The 18,947-nt window shown below is 36.3% G+C and overlaps 1 protein-coding gene across 1 annotated transcript in view; it reads left to right on the forward strand.

Annotated features, from left to right (window-relative positions):
* The window catches only part of LOC107664966 (aspartyl/asparaginyl beta-hydroxylase-like), a 62,032-nt gene that overhangs the window by 34,764 nt on the left and 8,321 nt on the right, over window positions 1-18,947 (forward strand). The window contains exons 4-12 of the mRNA XM_016455673.1: window positions 5,899-5,934; window positions 6,037-6,249; window positions 7,582-7,667; window positions 7,797-7,883; window positions 7,997-8,147; window positions 10,890-11,026; window positions 11,111-11,209; window positions 11,309-11,398; window positions 11,475-11,612. Coding sequence (XP_016311159.1) covers window positions 5,899-5,934; window positions 6,037-6,249; window positions 7,582-7,667; window positions 7,797-7,883; window positions 7,997-8,147; window positions 10,890-11,026; window positions 11,111-11,209; window positions 11,309-11,398; window positions 11,475-11,612 — 1,037 coding nt within the window. The remainder of the gene's footprint in view (window positions 1-5,898; window positions 5,935-6,036; window positions 6,250-7,581; window positions 7,668-7,796; window positions 7,884-7,996; window positions 8,148-10,889; window positions 11,027-11,110; window positions 11,210-11,308; window positions 11,399-11,474; window positions 11,613-18,947) is intronic.

An 18,947-nucleotide genomic window follows, 5' to 3' on the forward strand; every position in this document is an offset into this window, starting at 1 on the left:
GGCGTAATGACGTCATCACGCCACACACTCGCGTCATGGTAGATGAACGAAGGTCTTACAGGTTTGGAACAACACGAGGGTGAGTAATTAATGACAGCATTTTAATTTTTGGGTGAACTAACCCTTTAAATAGAGTTATATATTGGCTATAATATCGGCCGAACAAATAAATTTTCATGTTTGCATCACATGACCAGCTGAATATGTATTGTTTTCCTGATGTAGTAAACTTGCTTAGTAGCTCACCATTGCTCTTGCATTGTGGAGTGCTCTGGTACGAGTCCCATGAAACACATCAAGACATTCGATTGAAGAGCTCAAAGACTTGTAGTGTAGTGGTACTTTATTTTATTATATGTAGCACATCATTAAGCTTTCTGAACTGTCTCGATATGTACAACAGCCAAGGTAATAAAATGTTGCCACGTTCATCTGTTTTGGAGATAATCGAACACTACAATTTCTTGTTATTTTTTTCTGATCACACTGGAAACCGGAATGAAGGCATAAATGCAGTCAAGCTAAACAATATTCAGATACTATGTGTATACAGAACAAGTTAATGCCAGGTGTAAACTTGACTTGGGAGCCTCAATGACTGCTCACAAAATCACATAACAAAAAAGGGGTTATATAATGGTGCTGCTAATTCAAATCCATTTAGTGACTTGAAATGCAGTAATAATTAGAAGTTTTGAAATTGCACTTCAATCTGAAAGATCATTATATTTCAGTCTTTGTTTTTCATTTGCAACATGGCATATGTCACAACACGGTAGTGTGTACAGATGTGCCTGAATTTGTGACATTGATTGTAGCGATTTTTGAATGAGCAGATGAGTGAGTGGTTTTAAACATTGTATGTACATGAATGTGTAAAACACTTTCGTTTCATAACGAACATGAGCAGATTGTTTTTTCAACTCTATTCACACTGACATTTCATCTGATTACTTGCAAAATGAGTGCAGACAGTCTGTCCAAAAAGGTCATATTTGAAAAACAAATTATACTTGGGTGCAGTGTGAACAAAAGTGCAAAACATAACAGATTATGAGTGCTGATTAAGCATCAGTTCTGCTTTTTCTGAGCCAGTGAAAGAGCTTATGAAGAAATAATATGCTCTCCAAGTTCAGGAAGTGAAGCTATGCAGCTACAAAGAGGATCAAGTTTTTAACATTTACTTATATTTATACAGCAGCTGTTAGACTAGTGTATGTCTAACCTACTGTCTTTAAACTTTTTTTTTATTATTTGAAACAAAATTTTCAGTTCAGACAGTGTCTGCAAAATTATATAAATATATATTTTAACTGATAGTTGCTTTATGTACGTGTTTACATTTTGGGTTCATTTTGTCTAGTATTAGTGATCTTATCAGTTCTTTGATGGATAACCAATGTATTATTGTATGAAACATTTAATTTTTTGTGTGTGAAACATTTTAAGGTTTAATTATGTTAATCATATAACAATAATTATATAGTAGAATGTTGTTAGTGTGTTGAAGTTGAAGTGTGTTTCTTTACCACTAGTGCTACCAAACAGACAAAAGTAATGTTTCTAGATAGGTTTCTGAAAAATAAATAAAAATAAAAATAAAAATATTAAAAAGCCATTACTCAAACTAGTCGTGTTACGTGTCTGACTGTTTCAACAAACAGCAATGCTTTTCAACATGCGAAAGACCATATCTTATTGTGCATATTTGACTAGGATAAGACAAAGTACTTTTTTAAAAGTGATGTAATTTTTATTTGCTAATATATTAATTGAAATGGTTTATCAAATATGTTCACTGAAACTAAAGTGTGTAGTTGCATGTTCTAAAAAAGTATCTAGGTAAGTACCTCAGTCCCTCCCACCCTTATTTAAATTATACTTGGTCTGGTTAATACATTGTGTGTGCATTGATAAGTTTATTTGTATTCTTATTGACCCAAGATGAATATTAATTTTATTTATATGTTGCACGATAGCAATACTCTAATTTTCTATGGTACTTTTTGTAGAATTCCATTGCAGAAAAAAACTGTCCTTGTGAGGTTTTTTTTTTTTTTCTCCTGCTGGGATTGTGTCTGATTTTACTCAACATTCATACAGGTCTGATTGAGAAGCCTGTTACAGTGGCATCAACCGAGAACCCCTTAGGAGAAAGAGGTAAGGAAATGGTAGAAGCATTTCCTCATGCCATGACAGACTAGGGTTCCATGGTATACCGGTGCTGGCCAATCCTCAAAATGCCGGCGATGCCACAGTATTTTCCAAACTATAGTACTGTGATGAACAGTTGTATTCTCATATTTGTTATTGTTGTACTCTGTGACAAAAATGGCTGGTGCTCAAAATGACCAACATCGTTTAACTCTATCTTGCACCAAATCAAAAAAATAAATAAATAAAGTATAAAACTGTTCAGAAGTTGCAATCAAAAATATCAATTTTTCATATCTTTTTACCAGTAGTTGGTGCTGTGACTCTGCAAGTATCTAGCTGCAGGCAGTAAATATCAAGGTCCAAGCACCAGTGGCTCATGTAGACGGTATGGATATGGTGACACAATAGCCATGTCTCTTTTCAAATATGATTCTTTAATATCTCTTTAAGTATTATTATTATGAAGTGTTATTCTATGTATTATGTAAAAAGAAACAGATAACATGGTCTATTTGTTTTAATTAGACAGAAATACATTTAGTTGTGTCTGGCAACTAGACAAATACATTTTTCTGTCATTAGGACGGGTTCTCACATCTTTCTCTCAAGGTCCCCAGCAGGGACGTGCACAGACATTTTGAGGGGCAGGGGCTCAAGTGGAAAAAAGGGCACTTCTCATATTTATTTACTTTTTTTTTTTTCTAATCAAAACGTTAAATATATTAGGGGTGTGCGATATTGACAAAAAAATATATCAATATTTTCTGGTTGGTGGAAAAAACGTCAGTCTTCGCGTGATACTGATTAACTATATAAAATGATATACATATATACATTTCTGCCCCCATATCTTGAATTTTGTGATCATTCTAAATGCATTTTAATAAACTGAATCATGCAGTGAAAGAACGCGCACTGGTCTAAACTACTAGACTTCCTATTGCCTTAGCTAAACTTTAGCTAATTTACATGATAGCTCCCATGAGTCATGGATGTTAGCAAGACAATTTAATTATAATTGTCTTTTGGATAATTAGCTGTAAATTCGAGGCACAGGTAGCTTAGTCTTTTGTTCATCACCAATCACCTCCACAGCAAGACAAACACAACTGGAAAGGGAGGGAGGACTACACTTCTGCGCTCTCTGCCTGTCTGTGATGTGCATGGGCCGATCAATGTGTGCTACACTGCTGAAAGGCATCGGAACTCGACAGAGTCTCAATATTTCCCGACCCGACCTGATATTTTGATTTTTTATTAGTCTGACAGGGAAAGCTGTGCGCAAACAGAAACACACACACACACGCGCACATATATACATATATTAATTATTAATTAATAATAAAAAGACACTCCCCAGAAAAAAGGGCACTTTCTCTCAAGGAAGAAAAAGGGCAGGTGCTCAAGCCCCCTTTGATGTCTATGTGTGCACGTGCCTGGTCCCCGGTCCTGGAGAGTTTAGCTCCAACTTTAACCAAATAAACCTGAACAAGCTAGGTCTTCAGGGATTACTAGAAAGTGACAGGCAGGTCGGTTTGATCAATGATGTAGCAAAAATCTACAGGAAAGCGGACCTTGAGGGCCAGAGTTGAGAAAATGTAAGTAATATTTAATTACCTAAAGCCTTCAAGATCACAGATCTTTTTTTATTTTTTTTTTTGCAAATAAGTTGTATTAAACAATATTAAACTAATGAATGATTTGTATGTATTGGTTAATTAAAGTCAATCTATTGAACCATTTGCACAGATTTTAATCTCTGAAACCTTAAAGGATTTCTAATTTTCTGACAGTATTAGTATTATGGCCTTCATTTCTGCTGTTTTCTTTGGTAGAAATGCTAGAATTTATTTATTTATTTATGTATTTATTACAAAAATACAGTATAAGTTGCTGTTAGCCCCCGAAGCATTAGAAATTCCTTAAATTTTGGCATGTTAAATTTTGGCATGGGGTAAGTCGTGGCCTAATGGTTAGAGAGTCGGATTCGTAACCCAAAGGTTGCGAGTTCGAGTCTCAGGTCCGGCAGGAATTGTAGGTGGGGGGAGTGAATGTACAGTGCTCTCTTCCACCTTCAATACCACGACTGAGGTGCCCTTGAGCAAGGCACCGAACCCCAAACTGCTCCCCGGGCGCCGCAGCATAAATGGCTGCCCACTGCTCCGGGTGTGTGTTCACGGTGTGTGTGTGTTCACTACTGTGTGTGTGCACTTTGGATGGGTTAAACACAGAGCACTAATTCCTAGTATGGGTAACCATACTTGGCCACATGTCACTTCACTTTTTAATGTTTCCTCAATGTTGACCATGTGTTCCAAGATAAGTTTGGACATTGCATTCACAAGATATAAGACAATTAGTCATTATGTGCCATCCAAAAATATATTGGCCCATATCTTCACAAATAATAATTCTTCTGTTAACTTTTATAAGTGCCTCAATATGGTAAATGCCTGATTTTGTGTGACTCAAATAAACGGCCTAGGGTGAGTTTGAAAAAGTAGGTTAATGTAAAAAGTAGGTAACTTGAAATGACGGAAAAGGTTTTTTTTTTTGTTTTTGTGGAATATGCATGATCAACTGATTCAAAGGAGAAACTGAATTTGACCTTTATGGCTCCAGAGTTATTGGATGTCTTATTCTTATTTACAGTGACACCTTGTGGCTGATTTGCACCAAATTTAATACACCGCTTAATCTAGAATCCTTCTGCATATGTACCAAATATCATATCAGTCAGCCATTCAGATATGACTTAATAAGCTGCTGAAGTTTGATTGGCTCCTGGTGGACAGGTGTTTTTTTTTTTTTTTTAAATGCAAGTGATATTTAGTTACAATCTCCTCCAAAGACACCACATAGCCATTTTCAGCTTGAATGATCATACAGCTCGTTTGTTACGAGCATTTTTATTGTTGATGTAGCACCCCCTGTTGGCATAGTTTAATGTGACTTGGTGCATGCCCTCAGAATGTCTATCTTTTTTTTTTTTTTTTTTTTTTTTTTTTTTGCATTTTAGCTTTAAAAGATTCATATCGATACAGAGCAGGGTTGCATGTATATAGTCTCAGATACTTGTGTTTCTGAGAAAAACTGCATTATATAAAACTACGTCTGTAAAATCTTTGTGATTTTTGTTTTCAAATTTTGCACAAACATCTCAGGTCTAATAAGTCCACTGCTTTTTGTTCAAATCAACCTTTGTTCAAGTTATATTAGAGCATATGTTACAACGTCCCACAAAGAAGGTGAATACCAATTCTCAACTGCACTGATCATATGGTTAATGCTTTAGTAATGCCTTCCGGTTGTAGCACCCCCTATAGGAGTCATTTTTATGCGTCTATATGTTTCAAGTTTTGTAAAGTTTGGATGTTGCGAGGAGAAGATAAAGGTCAGTTCGTGAAAAAAATAAAACATCTAGACTAATTAATTCCTGTATATATTTACCAAATCAAATATGATGGAAAAGGCAGAAATGAAACTGGAAATGAAGACAGAAATTTCATCTTAATGTGCATGAATATAATGCAGTATTTTGCAAAGTTTGTAACAACTCTTTTAACTTTATTTTGTTAAATGAAATTATGTTCAGTGCTAGTTTGAATTCTGCATTAGTCTTCAAATCTCTAATTTCTGTAGTTGCTGTAGTTGTTCTATAGTATGTTTTAAATGTACAGAAGTGTGAATGATGTTCTTTCTTTCTTTCTTTTAATTTTGTTGTCATTTGTGGCATTTCAGACTTGCATGCAGAAACTCTACCTGGTGAAAACAAAGGTAAGATAAATATTTTACTAAAATACTTATGCATAATTTATGTAATGTGTACTTTTTTAATTATATTTATAAGCTAAAGTACACTATATGTGTCCTGAAAAGAATCCACATCACACTCTCCACATGGGTCTGCATCCGATGCTGAACCTTCATTAGAGTTCAAAACAGAGGAATCAAGACCTGCAAACCAAATTTCACCAGAGTTGCCACCCACAACTCAACCTGTGCCTACATCAGTCTCCACACCTGAATCAATTACTGAGACAACAGAATTCAAAGAAGAACCCTCAGTAGAGTCCAAAGAAGAAAAAGAAGGTATGTTGAGCTTGCTTTTAATACTGTTCTGTTTAAACAAACAGAACAATGTTCTGATAGCACCACACAGCAAGCACACTTTTTGGGGGAAATCAACCTATTTTTTTGTTTCTGCTTATGTTTATTTATTTATTTATTTTTTAATTAGTCTGCTTTGAAATAAATACTTGTTGTGAAAAGCACTATACAAATAAACAAATATTACACACTTCGTCTTTGATTTATTAAGTTCTTTTAAAGGGGTCATATGATGTTGCTAAAAAGAACATTATTTTGTGTATTTGGTGTAATGAAATGTGTTTATGCAGTTTAAGGTAAAAAAACATTATTTTCCACATACTGTACATTATTGTTTCTCCTCTATGCCCCGCCTTTCTGAAACGCGTCGATTTTTACAAAGCTCATCGGTCTGAAAAGCAAGGTGTGCTCTGATTGGCCAGCTATCCAGTGCGTTGTGATTGGCCAAAGACCTCAAGCGTGTGACGGAAATGTTACGCCCCTTACCATACTGTGATGCCATGTCCCGGCGCGACGAGACAAAAACATTAAAACCCATTATAAACGAGGCATTTGTTGCATCCAGTGGGGACATAATTACGGATTATAATGACTTATACTGTCTTTTTATGCGTTGCGTTGCATCGCGCCGCGTAAACATAAAACCATGTCTGCATCTGTGATCGGAGAAATTACAAACAACAAGCGCTATTCTACACTGCTCAAAACTCGCGTTTGAATCATCAGTGGCAAATTCTTTACATATGAAAACGTACTTGCGTTAGTGAGTCAGCATTATTTGTCAGAACAGCCGGCATTGTAGTGTACTCTCCAAGGATCAGGAAACAGTCCTCCATAAAATGTGCTGCACACATCTGAATATTTGAGTTGAACTGTTCTGGAACAGTCTTGTAAATACAATTTAATCACTGATTTCTAGTCGTGTCCCCTTTTGGAAGGCCAAACAAAGTATTTTCGCTTTCGCAACGAAACACACAGCATCTTCACAACATGGCGTCAGCGGTGGCAGCAACAATAAAGTTACGCCTTCTTTCTTTACGTGAACATTTGGGTGGTCTTATGCAAATCTTCCCACATTGTGACGTAGACATGTGGGGGCGTGTTTGAACGAGGTGTTTTAGGAGGGCGTGGACGAGTCTTAACTTTTATAAAGAATATCTCTTTGGGTTTGAGACTTTAGTCTTCGCAACTTTAGGGATCTTATCTATTCACGAACAGCTTGTAACACTCCAAAGAGAAAGGAAAATTTGAAATCGCATCATATGACCCCTTTAAGTTACTGTAAGTCTGATGCTGTGGTGAATTCTTTTGCAGCAAAAAAGAAGAAACCAAAACTTCTTAATAAATTTGACAAAACAATCAAATCTGAGATCAATGCTGCAGAGAAATTACGCAATAAGGTAAAAATCTATACGTTGTTTTTGCATGTTTTTAGTATATTACCGGAGGAATGAAATGTTTTTGTAAAATTTTGCAGACAGTATTTTTTTAAATTATATGTATAAAAAAAAACCATTATTTTTTTTCAGGGAAAATTTGAGGAATCTCTCCGTGCTTTTGAAGCTCTTGTCCAGAAATTCCCACAAAGTCCGAGATGCCGATACGGCAAAGCCCAGGTAACACATAATCATTAAAGTTAACATCATGGTCACTCTTATTATTTGGCTTCAGTAAAAAATCCTTAACAAAATAGTTGTTGTTTTTTCTGAGATGTGTGGTATGTGTCCAGGCAGAAGATGATTTGGCAGAGAAAATTCACAGTAATGAGATGCTCCTGAAGGCAGTGAACACATACAGAGAAGTAGCCGAGCTCCCAGACGTACCACCTGACCTCATCAAAGCCACATTAAAGAGACGTGCAGAGAGACAACAGTTCTTAGGTATACAAGTTAATGTAGCTATAGAATTATGGTGACGTCTCATTGACTGCTGTAAAATAAAAATAAAAATGTAATAATAAAATTAGTAATATTGATGCCCTAGCAAGGACCACTACTTATACTTAAAGGGAACATTTTTCAGAGCCCTTAACCCTAAATATTAAAGGGTACATCGGATGCCCATTTTCCATAAGTTGGTATGATTCTTTAGTCTTCGTGAAATGTCTGTATCACACTTTGGTTAAAACTCCTCAATGACCATGTAAAACAACATCCTTTTTACCTTGTCAAAAACAGCTCTCTTCACATGCATGTCTCTTTAAATGCTAATGAGCTACTGCTCACCCCACCCCTCTCTTCCATTTTTTTGTGTATTCGGTGATGCGTTACCATCAAAAACAAAACTAATCCACTGCGTGTCCTCAGTGGCTCTGATGTCGGGAGAAAATGAAGACACTTTGTTCACTTCTACATCCAACTACAAAACACCTGCATTGCTTACGAGACATTGTTGCCGCTACAGCTGCTTGAGCACAGAGAAAATGGCGGACAGCATACAACTGGCTGAGGGTGGAAATATGCTAATATGGGATAGTCCGTCAGTGGTCGTGGGCGGTCAAAATGGCTTGATAATTGAGACTGTTTAGGTTTTTTGGGGATAAAAAAGGAGTAAATGGATTTTTAGCATTGTAGGGTGGTTGTGTCCACACACTGCTAAGACACATTTATATGCAAACACCATGTAAAAGTGAATTTTGCATCCGATGTCACCTTTAAACTAAATATTAAACTCAACCCCATCAGGGCTTGATGCTTACTTTTTTCCGAAGGACTCTTATTATTTTGAAATGTACCGGTATGTGCTTTTTGTATTGCTGGCTACTCATTTAAAAAGATGAGGGAGATAAAATATGCACTCTTACAATCATCTACAACATATTGCAATGTAAACACCATTGTCATAATTCATCAACAGTCGATCATAACCAATTGCGTGGCATAAATGTGCAATATTCATTGATTGTGAACTGCTCTGAGCGTGAGCCTGTAGAACACGCAACAGCGCCATGTTTAGACTTTACATGTGCAGTGTTCGCATTTATTTCATAAAATCGTAGCCTTTTAAAGTTAATCACAGTAGACTGTATCGCAATTCCTGTTTTTCCATCCCAAAATTGAAGACCTCTTAAAAATATTATTATTACATTTGTTATGCTATTTGTGCATTTTATGACCTTTTTATTAATTAAATTTTCTTAGACTTTTTAAAGACTCATGGGACTTTATTCACACATATGCTCCTAAACAGGGTTGGGAGGGTTACTTTTAAAATGTATTCCGTTACAGTTACAAATGACTTCATTTAAAAAGTATTTAATCCAAGTACCACAATATAAAAGTAATGTAATCTGATTACTTTTGGATTACTTCAAGTTACATATGTAAATAAGTCAAAAAAGCAATATGTAATTGACTTTCAAATTAAAACGAATAAAAACTACAGTAAAAACTATTTGAAACTATAAAAAATTGTGTCTTGTTTCACCATCTAGATATTACAGGCTGTATATTTATATAAAAGACTATGCAGACATCTAGTGGCTATACAATTTAATATTACAGTTTTATTATTATTATTATTATTATTATATTTCTTTAACATGTACAAGTAAAAATAAATATAGTTTATACCATTGTCTGATCCGGGGTGTGGGGACTCTCATGTTAATTTCTACATTTTCAGGCTCATTTTCCGCTTGAAAACTTAGAACTGCAGTCATGCACACCATCATGGAATTTTAAATCACTAACAAACACTAAATTTTAGCTAACATGATGATTTCCACGCTAGTCAGGCTCGTACCTGCAAATGTTCAAGTTGGTTGAGTAGCCTTTGTTAAAGCAAGAATCTTCATGCATAGCTTACGCTGTACAACTATGTTATTTTCTTTATGCTCTTTAAAAAACAAAATAACTGTGAAATTTCCAGACATGAAAACATTTTTCACAGCAGGAAGCATCGTAATTAATTTACTGTAGCAGCATCTCAGTCATCCCGCGTTTGAGGAGAATAATTGTAGATGGGTGTTATTTGCGCATGCACCACCAGGCGGCTCACGTGAGTCAACATGTGTCAACAGAACCAGGAACTATGCAGCGCTAAATATATAGCATTATGTCAAAATACTAATTTATTTAATTTTAAATGAAACAAATGTAATCGTGATAGTATTCCCACTTTTTACAAAATGTAACTGTAATCTGAATACTTAAAAAAAAAAAAAATTACAGTACTGTAAATTATACAATTACTGTAACGGATTACAGTTACTAGATTTTTGTATCCTGATTACGTAACGCCGTTACATGTATTCCTTTACTCCCCAACCCTGCTCCTAAATACAGTTTACATCTAACATCACTGTCAAGCCTTGAGCCCCTTAGACTTATATCTTAGAGACTTGAAGAAGGGCTCTTTTTACTTGGCCAGTACGCAGTCAGAACTTTTTAGCAGCTGCTGACAACCACTCAGAACACCCTGCCTAAAAAGCCCTGGCAACACCAACATCAGCCTATCATCAGGATGTCACTTTTTTGCCAGCACTACACTTAAAGTAAATGTTAACATTTGGTTATTATTGCAATAGACCAACCTTAACCCTAAAATAGAAACTTAGGCAGAACCATTTGTCCATAACAATATGAGAACATTGCCAAAAGATGCTCCTTTTTCCTGTGCAGGTCGTACACGGGGATCTTTAGCCACTTCGGAGAAGCTAGTTCAGATTTTCCCAGAAGACATCAGCCTAAAGAATGACTTGGGAGTGGCACATCTGCTTCTGGGTGACAACAAGGGTGCAAAACGAATATATGAGGAGGTAAGATATTGCTATTATGTTGTTATTATGTTTAGCAATGTGATGTGGATTACTAATTTTCCCCTTTTTGAAATTCCTCTTCAGGTTTTAGCTCGTGCCCCACATGATGGATTTGCTAAAGTGCATTACGGGTTCATACTTAAATCCGAAAACAAGATTGCAGAGAGCATACCGTACCTGAGGGTAATTCTAATTTTATGGACAGAAATGCACAGCATATACCTTCCAATCGCACACACATACAAGTAATTAAATATTTTATCCATATTTGTGTGTGCTTAGGAAGGTTTGGAGTCTGGAGAGCCAGGAACTGATGACGGAAGGTTTTACTTTCATCTTGGGGATGCTTTACAGAGAACAGGAGACAAGAGTGTAAGATGAAAGTAAGAGTATGATTAAAACAGGAATTTACAGAGAAAAAAAAGTTGGTGTTTTTGCATGTGTTTAGGCCTATGACTGGTATGAGGCAGGGCATCGGCAAGGTCACTTTGCCTCTGTATGGCAGAGATCTCTGTATAATGTCCCAGGGCTTCGTGCTCAACCCTGGTGGATGGCTGAAGAGACTAGATATACAGCTTTAGTCAAGGTAAAGTCCATTTGCTTGCCTGCATGCATAAAATCTGTTATAGTGTGTGTGTGTGTGTGTATATATATATATATATATATATATATATGTGTGTGTACACACACAGTGGTGCTTGAAAGTTTGTGAACCCTTTAGAATGTTCTATATTTCTTCATAAATATGACCCAAAATATCATCAGTGTAGCAAATTAGCTCAAAAGGGAAATGTATATAAATAATTACAATTAATTATAATTAATTACAATTATTTACCTCAGCTGCCAGTAGTAACTGTAGCAAAATTAATATTACAGTCAACTAATCTGTTCGTCCAGTGAACATTCAGTATAATTTCGTATAAAATCTAAGAAAGGATATTTTCGTGGCCACAGAAAATAACTTTCTTACAGTAATGCATTAGAGCATGTAGCTATAGATCGGATTGTAAAAGGGACACTTTACAAGCGGTGACAGAACCAGAAACTCATGTAATATGTGCTAAAGTTTTATTAACTAAACACTAACACATAACTAATCTACACAAACAAACATACATCACTCATACATGGGGAGGTTGGAAGTTGAAGACTGAAACTGTTAGAGAAACCAGAGAATGCAGTTATGGAAAATGAGTCAGTTAACCACCTGAGTGAAACCATCAGCTCCGTTTTAGAACGGGGTCTACAGCTTATGCTAAACCTCTGTTTCGTTTAGTTAAATGTATGATACTTGCATTGCCTTGGCCTGGAACGAGCGTACGGATGCAGTCTCGGATGAAAGTCTTGATGGTTTGGAGGTTCGGTGGTGTAGGATCACCTTCTTCCGGGTTTGAAGAGTAATGAACTCCAAAAAGATGTTATTCTGACTCTGTAGTGGTCGGGAGAGTTTTCTCCCAGATGAAGATGATGAAGAGCTAAGAGATATGTCAGCTGAGATCCAAGGATTGTTGGTGAATGTAAAGACAAGGCCGAAGCCTGGCGCAGACTTAAGAGTTGCAGGAGAGTTCTAGCTCACATTCTCATCTTCTGAGAAACTAACAGAACCGCAGACTGAAGGCGGGTCACTGATGTGAGGCATTTATCTTCTATCGAGGTCACACCTCTGGGGGATCAAAGAGCCAATGGTGTCTTGAACTTTTGGAGGGAAAGTTTACGACTCTGTCTCTAGCATGGTGTTTTGCATATGAAACTCAATTGGGTGTTCAAGAGAAGAATCTTCAAGATTCTTATAATAAAATCTGATGTAACCTCCTTTGTAATCCTTAACATTTTCATAAGTAGCTGTAATTCAATTACACATTTTTTCTTAGTAACTGTAACTGATTACAATTACTTTTATTTTACAATTAAATTACGTAATTCCATTACATGTAACTAGTTACTCCCCAACACTGCTGGTTGCCATGGTAACCAGGGGCCTGTGGTCGTTCACAGACATGCTGGCACCCAGTATGTTTATTGGGTGAAGGGTCTGTGATTATTTGTTAATCTAATGAATAATTGGTTTGTTAAATCTAATGAAAAAATGTGTGTCTGATTGGTCCGAATGCTACATCAGATTTCCACACAAGTCCTGAAAGTAGACAAAGAGAATCCAATCAAATGAGACAAAAATATATACTTTGTCATTTATTTAATGAGAAAAATATCCAGTGTTACTTATCTGTGAGTGGCAAAAGTATGTGAATCTTTGCTTTCAGTATCTGGTGTGACCCCCCTTTTGCAGCAGTAACTGCAGCTAAACATTTCTTGTAACTGCTGATCAGTCCTGCACAACAGCTTATAGGAATTTTAGCACATTCCTCCATACAGAACCACTTTGAACTCTGTGATGTTTGTGGGTTTTCTCCTATGAACTGCTTGCTTAGGTCCTTCCGAAATTTAAATTGGATTAAGGTCCGGACATTGACTTGGCCATTCCAAAACATTAACTTTGTTCTTCTTTAACCATTCTTTGGTAGAACGACTTGTGTGCTGGGGGTCATTGTATTGCTGCATGACCCATTTTCTCTTGAGATTCAGTTCTCGGTGTCCTGACATTTTCCTTTAGAATTTGCTAGCAAAATTCAGAATTCATTGTTCCATCAATAATGGCAAGCCATCCTGGACCAGATGCAGCAAAACAGGCCCAAACTATGATACTACCACCACCATGTTTCACAGATGGGATAAGGTGCTTATGCTGGAATGCAGTGTTTTCCTTTCGCCAAATATAACGCTTCTCATTTAAACCAAAAAGTTCTATTTTGGTCTCATCATTCCACAGAACATTTCTCCAATAGCCCTGTGGCTTGTTCACATGATCTTTAGCAAACTTTCAGACAGGTAAGCAATATTCTTTTGGAGTGCAGTGGCTTTCTCCTTACAACTCTGTTAAGTGTTCTCCTGATGATGAACTTATGAACGTTAACATTAGCCAATGTGAGAAAGGCCTTTAGTTGCTTAGAAGTTACCCTGGGGTCCTTTGTAACCTTGCAGACTATTACAAGTCTTGCTTTTGGAGTGATCTTTGTTGGTTGACCACTCATGGGGAGGGTAACAGTGGTCGTGAATTTCCTCCATTTGTACATAATCTGTCTCACTGTGGATTTGTGGAGTCTACTCAGAGATGGTTTTGTAACCTTTTCCAGCCTGATGAGCAACAACAACTCTTTGTTGAGAGAGATCTCCTTTGTTTGTGCCATGATTCACTTCCACAAACATGATCAGACTTTGATAGATCACTGTTCTCTAAATAAAACAGGGCACACACTGACACCTTTAAATAAAGCAGGGCAGGTACTGACACCTGATAGTCATCTCATTGATTCAAAACACCTCTGAACAGATGGAGTCAGGGGCCGTTTACACGACAACGTTTTCAGCCAAAAAAGGGGAAACTTTTTATTAGTTTTGCCTGTTCGTTTACACGACAATGGCGTTTTGTGACTGAAAACGCATATTTTTGAAAACGGGTTTCAAAGTGCAAGTTTTTGAAAACGCCACCGTTATCGTTTCTGTGTAAACACCCAAAACGGGAATCTTTGAAAACGGTTACGTCATGTGTGTGCGTAGTATGTGTTAGGTATGTAGACATGCGCAGTACATGTCGATTTTAAAGGCAAGCGCGAACAATGGCAGAGTACATGGTACAGTTATTGCTGCTCAAGAGTTTGCTAACGCTTCTTCAGCAAAGTGTGGATTTACTTCACGTGTAAACACCCAAAACGTGAATCTTTGAAAACGGTGACGTCATGTGCGTGCGTAGTACATGTTACGTGTCGATTTTAAAGGCAAGCGCGAACAAAGATACACAACAATGGCGGAGTACATGGTACTGTTGTTGCTGCTCAAGAGTTTGCTAACGCTTCTTCAGCAAAGTGTGGATTTACTTCACCAATATTACAACCAACAGCAGAGACGCATCATATACAACATATAATCGTCACTTCCCTACAGGTACTGTTTATTAACAAGGTGACAGTGCCAACTACTGGTGTGGCATACGTAATACAGCGTTTTTGGCCGTTTTCGCAGATATGTGTTAACGCAAATTGTTTTGAAACGTTGTCATGTATATGTGAAACTTTTAAAAAATGCAAGGGAAAAACTTTTCCATTTTTGACTACATCGTTGTCGTGTAAACGTAGCCTAATTCAGTGGTGTTTTCAATTTTTAATTCTAGAGATTCACATACTTTTGCCACTCACAGATAGGTAATACTGGATCATTTTCTAGAATAAATTAAAAAAATATTTATGAAAAGTATGTATTTTTATAAAGATCTGATGATCTTTTTTGGGGTCATATTTATGCAGAAATACATAAAATTCTAAAGGATTCACAGACTTTTAAGCACCACTGTGTGTGTGTGTGTGTGTGTGTGTGTGTGTCATGTTACGTGTCGATTTTAAAGGCAAGCGCGAACAAAGATACACAACAATGGCGGAGTACATGGTACTGTTGTTGCTGCTCAAGAGTTTGCTAACGCTTCTTCAGCAAAGTGTGGATTTACTTCACCAATATTACAACCAACAGCAGAGACGCATCATATACAACATATAATCGTCACTTCCCTACAGGTACTGTTTATTAACAAGGTGACAGTGCCAACTACTGGTGTGGCATACGTAATACAGCGTTTTTGGCCGTTTTCGCAGATATGTGTTAACGCAAATTGTTTTGAAACGTTGTCATGTATATGTGAAACTTTTAAAAAATGCAAGGGAAAAACTTTTCCATTTTTGACTACATCGTTGTCGTGTAAACGTAGCCTAATTCTGCCTTCAAATTAATTTTTAATTCTAGAGATTCACATACTTTTGCCACTCACAGATAGGTAATACTGGATCATTTTCTAGAATAAATTAAAAAAATATTTATGAAAAGTATGTATTTTTATAAAGATCTGATGATCTTTTTTGGGGTCATATTTATGCAGAAATACATAAAATTCTAAAGGATTCACAGACTTTTAAGCACCACTGTGTGTGTGTGTGTGTGTGTGTGTGTGTGTGTGTATATATATATATATATATATATATACACTTGTACAATGTGTGTTTGTGTGTAATATATATATATATATATATATATATATATATACAGTTGTGCTCATAAGTTTACACACCCCTTGAGGAATATGCAAAAATTTTAATAATTTTCACAAAATAAGAGGGATCATGAAAATTGCATGTTATTTTTTTATTTAGTACTGTCTTGAATAAGCTATTTCACATAATGGATGTTCATATATACTCCACAAGACAAAATAACTTTATTTATAAAAATGACCCCATTCAAAAGTTTACATACCCTTAAATCTTAATACTGTGTGTCATTTCCTGGATGATCTACAAAAGGTGAAAACATTTACTGATGCTCAAGAAGGAAACACGATGCATTAAGAGCCGGGGGATGTAAACTTTTTAAGTTGGATGAGCAGGGTAAATTGTCCTTATTTTGTCTTCTGGGAAACATGTATGTATTTATCGAGGGGTGAGAACCAGAAGGGCGTAAGTGACATTTTGGGCGAAATGGAGATATATAAATTGAAAGCTCTTGATGAGCTCTTTCTACTGCCAAAAGGTCACAAGTGAATTCTTAATAATTTTGGAGTTATTCATTAGAAACCAAAAGACTTAACCCTGAACATACTAAACCAGTTGGAGCCAAAAAGGCTGCACTTACGCCCCTTTGGCACTGAGAAATGTACTGTGGCTAAAGCCTGTGGATAGTACTTGAGTCAAAATGGCTGACACCACATGTAAGTCAGGTAGGTCAACCATAAGAAGAAACCAGTTTTTTACTGCTGAAGATGTAATATTAATCTTATTTTGTGACAAAGAGCTGGATGATGAGGGAGAAAATGAAATATCCAGAATTCATTGTCAGTGAGGTGTAGCTAGCTAGCGGGTAGTAACCAATAACTTACATTCTGATGGTATGCCCCTAGTGAAAAATAAATATACTCAAATGTATTTGAAATACATTTATTTCATGCTAAGTATACTACAAATACATTTACATATTTATGTACTTAATAAAAATACCCTGCAATGGTACTTTTAGTATAGCCTACTAATCTGGTATACTTAAAGTCTGCTAAATTGGAACAATTTTAAATTTTATGCTTAATGCACTTTAATTGTGCTGAAGTCCAAATAAAAATATAGTGAAGTGTATTTGATTGTGCTAAAGTGGAATTATTGCAAGTATACTTCAGGTACACTTTAAATATCTTGCATTTAAAGACCATCATAAATAGTGAAATTAAAACACATTTTAGGCTTAATATTGAGAAATGTGCATAGTGCACAAGTAGTAGTCCAAATAAAGTTTAATTATAATTTTTATATCAGTAAGTCTTGAGCAATGTGTGAAATACATTTATTTCATGCTAAGTATACTACAAATACATTTACATATTTATGTACTTAATAAAAATACCCTGCAATGGTACTTTTAGTATAGCCTACTAATCTGGTATACTTAAAGTCTGCTAAATTGGAACAATTTTAAATTTTATGCTTAATGCACTTTAATTGTGCTGAAGTCCAAATAAAAATATAGTGAAGTGTATTTGATTGTGCTAAAGTGGAATTATTGCAAGTATACTTCAGGTACACTTTAAATATCTTGCATTTAAAGACCATCATGAATAGTGAAATTAAAAAATATTTTAGGCTTAATATCAGGGTGTCCACGGGTCCTTAAAAAGTCTTAACGTTTTCCTAATATAAGGCCTTAAAATGTCTTAAATTTGGATTCAATGGGTCTTAAATATTTTTGGTCACATTACCGCTAAAATATCTTAAGTCTGACGGACCTAATGACTGTTTACAATCATTGGACAGACCGAAGATTTTTTCTTCCCCGCGGTAAGTTACTGCATCATCAGAGAGAATTGCAGTAAGTTAGCAGAATACAGAATACAAGGTCGCGCTGAGGCTCACTCTGTTTGTCTCTTTGTGAGAGTCTTCATAACAAATGAGCATAACAGCACACATAAACTCAGAAGAAACACACTGAGGCTATTTGCTCAATAGCGGCGAAGTCGTGGCCTAATGGTTAGAGACTCGGACTCGTAACTCAAGGTTGTGGGTTCGAGTCTCTTACCGGCAGGGATTGTAGGTGGGGGGAGTGAATGTACAGCGCTCTCTTCCACCTTCAATGCCACGACTAAGGTGCCCTTGAGCAAGGCACCGAACCCCCAACTGCTCCCTGGGCGCCGCAGCAAAAAGTGGCTGCCCACTGCTCCGGGTATGTGTGTGTTCACGGTGTGTGTGTTCACTGCTGTGTGTGTGCACTTTGGATGGGATAAATGCAGAGCACTAATTCTGAGTATGGGTCACCATACTTGGCCACATGTCACATTACTTAATATTCTCACGACGCAAAAAAAAAAACATTCAAAACACCTACAGAGTGCACGCATTACGTGAAGTCTAGTGCGCATGCACATTTACAGTGCGCTCTTTCACTGCATGATTCAGTCTATTAAAATACATTCAGAATGATGATGAAACATGGGGGCAGAAAATGTGTATATTTATACCATTTCATATAATTAATCAATTTCACACAGAAGAGTGCCTTTTTTTCTCCCAAAATTACCATATACAAATGTAATATTGATTTTTTTACAACAGTTCAATAAACTAGATGTTTTATTAAGAGACTTACGTTTTAGACACCATATTGCCTGTTTTTGCACTATTTCGCCAACAAAAATAATTCACAGCGCTGTTTTGCGTCTTTGAGCAACATGACGGTGATTCGTTCTTGAATGAATCAACCGTTCAAATGATTTGGTTCAGTCGCAATGACTCACTTATTAACAGTGACTTGCCACCTACTGGCGGTTTTAATTTCACAT

The sequence above is a fragment of the Sinocyclocheilus anshuiensis genome, unplaced genomic scaffold (assembly GCF_001515605.1).
Source record: "Sinocyclocheilus anshuiensis isolate Anshui unplaced genomic scaffold, SAMN03320099.WGS_v1.1 scaffold599, whole genome shotgun sequence".
Classification (NCBI taxonomy): domain Eukaryota; kingdom Metazoa; phylum Chordata; class Actinopteri; order Cypriniformes; family Cyprinidae; genus Sinocyclocheilus; species Sinocyclocheilus anshuiensis.